Genomic DNA, 9,472 nt, shown 5'->3' with positions numbered 1-9,472 from the left:
ATGGCTGCCACTGTGAACTTGGAACTTGACCCCATTTTTTTGAAAGCACTAAGCTTCTTACATTCAAAGAGTAAAGATTCTGCTGAAAAACTAAAGGCACTACTTGATGAATCTTTGGCTCGGGGGATTGATTCAAGTTATCGTCCATCTCAAAAGGTATCTAAGTGTCTGGGAGCCATGGAAGGAGTTTTGTGAGATCCCCAGTAGTACAGTGCAAACATGCAGACTGTCACAAAACAGTTACTCTGCCAAAATTACCTTTCTTGGGGGTATGCGGGATCATTTCATTTTCTTCCTAAAAGCTTTCAGAAAAGGATGTTAGCGGGGTTTGGGTGATCTTCTACATTTTTGTGTGTCAGAAGTCTGCTTGTTGAGGAGGCATTTCAATTTCTGATTCTTTATGACCAGATTTTTTTTTTTTAAAGTGCTGTATGAAGCCATAATTAAAAATTACTCTTTGATGTTTTAAGGATTAAAAAATTCAGGACAGGGCTTTTTGCAGTGAAGTAAATTGAATATGGGTAGAACAATTGTACACTTCATATAGGTTCAGTTATTTTTGTCAGTATTTCTCAATAAAGCTACATAAAGAAAAGGACATTAAATTGGTCACAACATGATGTCTTAATTTAATTGAAAATTGTTTAGATTTATGTTCTATTTTGTGTGTGTGTGTGTGTGTGTGATGTGTTAGGTAGTTTGAATATTTAATCACCTGTATCTTCTTACTTCACCTTTTAGGATGTGGAGCCACCCAAAATTTCCGGCACAAAAACTGTTTCCATTAAGCAAGAGCCCAAAACCTTGTCCTCTCTGCCTTCTGGCAGTAATAATGGCAAGGTCCTCACAGCTGAAAAGGTGAAGAAGGAAGCTGAAAAGAGACCTGCTGAGAAAGTAAGATTTTATTTATTCTAGTGGAAAAAAATGGCAAAGTTCATAAGCAGAAATAATATTTTATGCCTACTTCTGTTAAATAGCGTGTAGCAGCACAGAATCACTCTGAAAATATGTTTTGGTAGTTATAGATGATGACTTTTGAAAAATGAGTTAAATTTAGACTTTAGATGGTTTACTGAGGTCATTGTCAATGGATATTTGAACTCTAGGGAACATACTAATTTCAGGTATAACTTTTAATTCATAACTCAGATATTCTAGACAGAATGGGTATTGCAAAGAAAAGAGAGAATGCAGATGTAAATATCTGAACATTTGTTACATAATGGCATGTGGGGCCACAGTTCTTGGCGTGTCTGCTCTGAATGGTTTCGGCACAGTTATGATGATTTTAGCACTTACTAAAAAAAAATACATTTTTTTAAAAAAAGATTTATTTATTTATTTGTTTGTTTGTTTGTTTGTTTATTTATACATACGTACATACAAGCACTGGGTACAGTCAGAAGTGTGGGAGGGTGAGAGAATTCACCAGAGCCAGAGCATGGAACAGAACAGGCAAACTGACCAAATACACTGCTGAGGGGAGCAGCGGGTGGCAGGAGAGGTCTGCACGCCATGTGGGACCCTCGCTGGCGGCCGGGGATCAAACCGGCGCTGCAGAGGCTGCAGGCAGCTTTGCAGCCCAGCGTTCAACCACTGTGCCACCAGGGGAGGCCCTAAAAAAAATACATTTTAAAAAATCTTTTAGCAACCCCTGCCCTCCAGGTGGAATATGTTATTCCTGTATGTTTTTATACTTTATCTAAATATTAGATGTTTCATCAGTCCTATTTTTCATCATTTTCTGTGCCTTTAAATTAAGATAAATGGAACCATCTATACATGTATATCCTTTTGTAACTTGTTTGATTTCCACTCAATAATGTGCTTTTGAAATGTGTTCAAACAGGTAGATCTGAATATTTCTTTCAGCTACCATGAAATGTTCATTCTGCGAATAAACCAGATTATCCATCCACTGTGGATAAGGAAGGTTGTTTTTCCTTTTTCTCTATTTTTGTGCAGCGTCTGTGAGCTGCTTTTTGCCTCTCTCTTTGTGTACATGATCATGCTTTCTACAGGATGCACACCTGTCCGTGGGTGTAAAAGGACAGGTACATCTTCACCATTACTGTACAGAGGTTACGGAAAGTGTCTTATCAGTATATTACAGGAGTTCAAGTTCTCTGTGTCTCATCAGGCTTCTTAGTTTTTGCCAGTTTGATGGTATATCTTAAGAAAGGAGCTAGAATTTGTTTCAAAGCATATGTGGCAGTGTGTTAAGTTTGGATGAGTGTTAAGTTAGTATTTCGTCCATTACAGAGCTCTGATAGGAAAAATAGGGCCGTAGAAGTCAACCCATTGACCTTTTAGAATTCTTTAATGTGTAAGAGTACAGAGAAATAGGTACATGCTAAACTGTTCTGATTTATTTATTTCTACTTGTTGGTTTCTTCTAACATGCTGCCTATGAATTTATTCTAAATCATTTACACATCTTCACTGGTGTATTTTGCCCTCACTGTGTGACACTGTGGTCAAGCGGACTGGGTTATTGCTCTGTCCAGCTCACCCATCTCTCAGGAGTTAACATTTATTCTGATATGTTACTTTCATCATCATTTTCTGACTGTGTGCTTTTTATAGATAAAATCTGAAATCACTGAAGCAGCTGATATCCCAAAGAAACCAAGATTAGAGAAACCAGAGACACGGTCCTCTCCCATTACCGTCCAAACCAGCAAGGATTTAGCAATGGCTGACCTTTCCAGTTTTGAGGAGACCAGTGCTGATGATTTTGCCATGGAGATGGGATTGGCCTGTGTTGTTTGTAGGTAAGTTGTACCTTACCACAAATTATTTTGTTCCTTTGTAAAGAACAAACAACCAACAGAAAAAGAAAGCTTTCTGATCAACTGTTGCATTTATTTAATTTGGAGGTAGGTAGGATATTAGTAGATTATTCCTATGAAATGCCCACATACCAATTTAATGTCTTGAACATTGTCAAATATTTCATCTTCCTGACTGTGGCATCCCATATCTGTTAATTTGTTGTAACATGTCCTGTATTCTTGGTTGCCAGAAGGAAAACGATTACTTCTTTATTCTTTAGTGAGGAAGGGACCATTCAGCCAACTAAGTCCATTTTTTCTTTAAGAAGTCTGTTGCTTTTTCCCCCCTGAATTGTTGGTTGCATTTATAAAGTAAACCATTTTATGTCATTTCCTAAGACATCATCACATCTTTTTACATCTTTTTCTAAGAATAATGGAAATGAGTTGAATGGATCACATCTGTGTGTTGTTTTGATAAATGGATACTTTATAAAATATGGATAAAATTTGCACAGAAGATTCATTTTAAAAATCATAATTACTCATTTTTAAACTCCTTGAGACCAGGGGCTACATTTTTTAATTGTTAATGGCTTTCACTACCAAGCACAGCAGAAAAGATTGCCATCTTTTGTTATTATTTGCTTCATAAAAATGTTAAATTCTGATGCATTGGGACTGAGTAAATAACTATAATCTTTTGTGAACCCTATATAGAGTTAATGTACTTATGAGTTGGATCATTCATTTTTTAAAAAAAGATTTATTTATTCATGCATACAACATACAAGGAGGATGAGAGGAATCACCAGAAACAGAGTGGGGAGTAGAACAGACAGATCTACTGAAATACACTGCTGAGGGGAGCAGTGGGCGAGACAGGAGAGGTCTGGCGCGCCATGTGGGTATCTCTGTGGCCGGCCGGGATCAAACCCGCGCTAATGAGGCTACGGACAGCTTCACAGTGCGGTGCTCTACCGCCTGCGCCACCAGGGAGGCCCTGGATCATTTATTAAAGCTTCCTTGTCTTCAAGGAATAAGGTTATTTCCATCTTAATCTACTGTGAAGGTTATCATTTTTTAAATGAGATAAATGGTAAGGTAATAAGGGTCAGAGAACTAGTAACTGTAACTATCAGGAGAGATTGGCTAAGGCTCTGATAATTGTTATTTGTGCTGTTCTGCGGCTTTGGTGATTGCTTTTTGAACTACTGGAATTTATTCTTTCTTGATACACATATTGCTACATTGTTCCCTGATCAGACAGTCACTGAGCACTCATATCTGCACAGCTTTATAGATAATTTGACTGTGCTGGGCTCTGTAGATAATGAGGCTCAGTTCCCAGATAATAGGCAATTCTTAGATTAATTCATGAAGATGATGGAATAGCATCTAGATAACGAATATAAGAAATTAATAGAGGTATAAGGAAAATGTTACAGACTGTTGGACTATCCAAAGTCTATCTCCAGGAGAAAGAAAAAAAAAATTACAATGAGAACTGACAAGGAGAATATAGCCAACTTTATTAGTAAGGCACTTTATGTATTTATGAATGGTTGAGTGTGAGCTTTGAAAGAAGTGAAGTGTTAGTGCAGGTTATCAGTTGTGGATTGTATGTTGCTGTTAGGTTTTCTGGGGCTTTTACCTTCTTTAATGTATCATGCTTTGCCAGAACCACCCTGAATTGGTCTTACACGGTGGCATTGAAGAAAGTGCAATGTTTTGTGGCATTTTTTCTTAGACAGATGACGGTGGCATCTGGTAACCAGTTGGTGGAGTGCCAGGAGTGCCATAACCTCTACCACCAGGACTGCCACAAGCCCCAGGTGACGGACAAGGAAGTGAATGACCCACGCCTCGTGTGGTATTGTGCCCGCTGCACCAGACAGATGAAGAGGATGGTGGGAAACTTATTTTTCTCTATTTTAAAGTCGCTGTCACCTTTTTTATTGATGAGTGCTTTTCAAAATAAAAATTTAAACATTTAACATAACTAGAAATTAAAAATTATTGAAACTGCTCATTTTAAATGTTCAAGTGTATCATGTATATACATGATTTAAGTGTCTAGGCTTAAAGACCAGCCTGTGTCATACACTGTTTTCTTTCTTCAGTTTGTAGCTTATTCTAATGTAGGTAAACAGCACTGGAGACCCACAAATTGAATATTCCTTACTGTTACATCACTGTTAAAAGTACTGCAGAGCACTGTGGGCATGGGAGACACAAAGCCCAGCCTTTGGTGTGCCTGATAAAGAAATGAGAAAATGCCTATTCCTGAGTGAACTTCAGCCACCAAACTTCAAGTTCTGGATGCAGTCAGTGCTTTTTTACTCCCCTACACCTGAGCCCCAAGAAGAAAACTCCTAAGTCTTGGATCAACCACATAAAAAATAAATGCTCTTACTTAAGCTTAAGCTAAGCAGGCACACAGTTTATGGTTTTCCTTTTTTAAAAATTAAACAATTTGGTTTGTCTTAGAAATAGGGTATCTAGCCAACCATATTCTGCATGATTTCTAAAGCTTAATATTACCTTTACTGTTTTTAGAAACTAATAAAAAATCTATAAAGGCATTAATATGAGGAGGATAAAAATAATTTATCCACATTAAAAAATATTTTCAATTTCCTTATAATTATTTGCCAAATGTTCAACTGTATTTCAGTTCACTGAGGAGCCTTTTATTATCTCTTTTGTGCATTTGTGCTAAGATTTTGTATCTGATTTAATTCGCTGATTTTCACAGGCCCAAAAAACTCAGAAACCACCACAGAAACCAGCCCCTGCAGTCGTTTCTGTAGCTCCAGCTGTCAAAGATCCATTGGTTAAAAAACCAGAAACTAAACTCAAACAAGAGACAACTTTCCAAGCATTTAAGAGAACAGAAGTCAAGGTATTTAGTACATTCCATTTATTATCTAACATTGAATTTTAATACGGTTGACTAAACAATATTACTTGATTAAAATAAGATGTAATGAGAAACTTTATATACTTAAATGGCTGTGTTGGAAGTTGAGACTGCATTACTATTAACATTAGGTAGAAAGGGTCACTTACCTAATTACTTAATCTCTAACTGTGCTTGTTTTCCTTTTATCACAATTAGGCCCTGTCTGTGTACACTCTGAGATGACATTCTTTACCACTTCTGTGTAGTCACACTCACTTCAGTCAGGGATTTGTTTAAGTACTTCTCACCCACAATAGCAACAGTTTTGCTCCTCACACTACTTGTGCTGATTGGCTATGGAGCTTTATCTTCTATTTGTTGGCTACCAAAGCAATTCTCTAGCATTGTCTTATTTTTTTCCTTTCCAAGGGACCAGATTATCTAGTGAGACCATCACTTTTCTCATTCTTAAGTTTGCATCCTTAAAATCACGCTACATTATTATTAATATCCTGGTATTTTGATGTGGAATAAATATTTTTCAAATATAATTTTTTAACACAGAATGCTTTTACTGGGTTACACATTACTTTTTTTTTTTTTTTAAGATTTATTTATTTTTGTTTATACAATAGCTGGGGTACAGGCCAGAGGCGCAGGAGGGTAAGAGGATTCACCAGGGACAGAGTGGGGCGCACAACAGGCAGATAGGCCAAAAGCACTGCTGAGGGGAGCAGTGGGAGAGACAGGACAGGTCTGCTGCGCCATGTGGGAATCTCCCTGGCCAGCCGGGAATCGAATCCGCACTGCAGAGGCTGTGGACAGCTTCACAGCGCTGTGCTCAACCCGTTGTGCCACCAGGGAGGCCCACACATTCCAATTTTAAGGAGAATATTAAATAAGCGGCAACAGTTTGTTTACCCCAAATTCTTGGTTGACCCCAGAAAATTCGGAAGATGTTACCTTGTCCAAATGGTTATAAGAAACAAATATCAAGAGCCTTGGTGTACTAATGACCCAATGTAAAAATAAATTTAACTGAGGAAGATATTTTTTTTTAATTTGGAAAGCACTTTTAAATGTTTTTGCCAGAAGAGTTGGTATTTAAGGGATAGCTATTGTCATATGAAAACATGGTGAACTGGACTAAAAGTAAGAATAACTAATTGAAAGTTATGAGATTTGAAAAATAAGAGAATTGCTGTATTCTATATACGTAAATCACTTCTAAATGGACTTTTATGCTAACTTGCTACTACTCGTGTTTATTTTTAAGAAATCTGAAGTGAAGTCATCATGGCAAATACATTAAGGACTTGGCTTTCATGCTCTAATTAAGATATTTTTATAATGAAAGTGAATAAACTTATACTATGAAAACATTCTGTTCCATTTTATATGCAAAAAGCAAATGGTTTCCTATCTAGGATAATGGACAAGAAAATATTTGTAGTTCTAAAAAGTCGAGAAATGTATTCTCTACCCTGAAGTAATAAGAAATTACTGGGTCTCCACCGTTGGTGTCATTGTACTTCTGTGTGTCCTGATTGTATCATAAGCCATCTGTCTTTTTGTTAGAGAGCTGTACCAGGAGCAGAATTCGGGGGTATAAAACGCCATTCCGCAGAACTTACTTTCTTGTCTTTACTTCCTAAGTATTGGTCTTTTTAATTACTTCAGATGGGTTTTCTTTCGTGACGTTTGTTGAAAGATCGTTTAGCCATATGGCAGACAGTTTTATGTCTAATAGAAAGGAAAGGGAAAAATTAGATCTTTCTGAGCTGAAAATTGAGAGCTTTCTACACCTGTGTCCTTTTGCTTCTTCCTTGACTGTTTCTCTCTTTACCCAGGTACATTACTTTAGGAACTTATGATTCATGTACAACTTATCCTCCCTGGACATCTAATGAAAATTGTATGAAATAACTATAAAAAAGGCCACCACTTTTCATAGTATATAAACAAGAATCTGGACGACTCCTCTTACAAAACAAAGACATCAGGGCACTGCATTTCAACTACTTTCCATGTTGGTCCAAAATGTCTACATGGCAGATAGTACTAAGTGGTACTTAGTAAGAACTAAACATGTTTTATCAACTCTTTCCAAGTTCAGTTGTGAAATATATGTGGGTATATTTTAGGTATGCTAATAACTACTATATTTTTAACTATGATTCTATTTGTAACACTTCCTCTTTTACCTGGTGTGAATTTAACACTGTGTTACATCTGACTGAGAATACACAGGTAGAAAGAGTGCCACTGAGAAGTTCAGTTCATAAGTCGTTTGAACAGAGCGCATTTTTGCCAAATGTGAAGTTGAAAAAAGTGTGTTCTTGTGAGACTAAGAGCAGTATTTATTCATATGGTGACATTGGCAGCTTTTGACAGACCCAGTAGGGTAACTGGAGAAATTGAGGTGTTACACCATGAAGAAAAACATCTGGGAGTGAGCCAGACTTTCATGCAGCTTCTAAGGCAGTAAAATGGGCCTTTCACAGAAGCAGGATCTCCTGAGATCCTTTCAGTGGCAGCATGGAAGAGAGTGAGAATGAAGTCATGAGACCTGTTTTGTGAACATTTCACCAGTGCTGTACAGTGCCAAGTGGTTAACATTGCACATCTGTATATATTTTTCAGTATAGTAGCTATCGGCTTACAATGGGGGCAGCTATTTTTTAAAGGGTTCAGAATCTTACATTCGCTCTGACATCTTCTCACTATCTTGGGTGCAAGCATTTTTGACCTTAAGAGTGGCGGTGCTTTTGAAAGGATCCACAAGTCATTTAGAGCCAAGTCAAAAGAACTGGATGTTTTATCAAATACACCTTTCTGCATGAAAAGATAAGTTGAGACATTAAATCTGATTTTGTGAGATGGCTTACAATGGAACCTAAAACCTATACTCAAAGAGGAATACTAAATATTTCTATTCTTTATTTTCTCTATCACTAGAACAAGAATATTAGATTTCACAATTTCTGATTTGGAAATGGTGGTGCTCGTTAGACCTGGATAAGTTTTGTTCAGTGTGTTTTTACAGCTCAGCTTAAGAACTTGATTGTAGTGGTATGAATTAAATTTTCCAACTGATTACTTTTATATAACAAGTCCAACAATTAAACTAGTTTAATTGTTCAAGATTACAATAGTGTTATTGTATTTGGCTCTAATGTTTCTTTTTTTTTTTTTTTTTTTCCCTTAGCCATCCACAGTTATTTCAGGAAACTCTTCCACTACTAGTGTTTCCTCTTCAGTCACTAGTGGCCTAACGGGATGGGCAGCTTTTGCAGCTAAAACTTCCTCTGCTGGTCCATCAACAGCTAAGCTGAGTTCAACAACCCAAAACAACAGTGGGAAGCCTGCTACCTCCTCGGCTAGCCAAAAGCCAGGAGTCTTGACCGGTCTGCCAAGTGCATCCAAAGGTGGAATAGGCTCCAAAATAGGCTCTAGTAGCAGCACTTCACCCACTATGCCCCTGAAACCACCTCCACCTCTAACTTTGGGCAAAACTGGCCTTAGTCGCTCAGTTAGTTGTGACAATGTTAGCAAAGTAGGTCTCCCTAGTCCAAGCAGTTTAGCTCCTGGGAGCAGCAGCCAGCTGAGTGGGAATGGCGGCAGCATGAGCTCAGGGACTGGAGGAAGCACCACTAGCAAAGCCGCCTCAGAGCCCAGCAGCACTCCCTCAGCCTCCCTGAAGGGCCCAACCTCACAAGAGTCCCAGCTCAACGCCATGAAGAGACTCCAGATGGTCAAGAAGAAAGCCGCTCAAAAGAAACTCAAGAAGTAA

General features: G+C 37.8%; 1 protein-coding gene across 1 annotated transcript; it reads left to right on the top strand.

The window, feature by feature from the left end:
• INTS12 (integrator complex subunit 12) lies at window positions 1-9,472 on the top strand (the record flags this gene model as incomplete). Its single annotated transcript, XM_084252499.1, has 6 exons — window positions 1-156; window positions 742-894; window positions 2,587-2,774; window positions 4,525-4,684; window positions 5,533-5,679; window positions 8,888-9,472. The coding sequence occupies 6 exons, from the start codon at window positions 1-3 to the stop codon at window positions 9,470-9,472; spliced, it is 1,389 nt and encodes a 462-aa protein (XP_084108625.1).

This window comes from Talpa europaea, assembly GCF_964194135.1.
Source record: "Talpa europaea genome assembly, chromosome: 13".
NCBI classification, from domain to species: domain Eukaryota; kingdom Metazoa; phylum Chordata; class Mammalia; order Eulipotyphla; family Talpidae; genus Talpa; species Talpa europaea.
The sequence above is the reverse complement of the archived record's forward strand: the minus strand, read 5'-3'. Positions and strand labels throughout refer to the sequence as shown.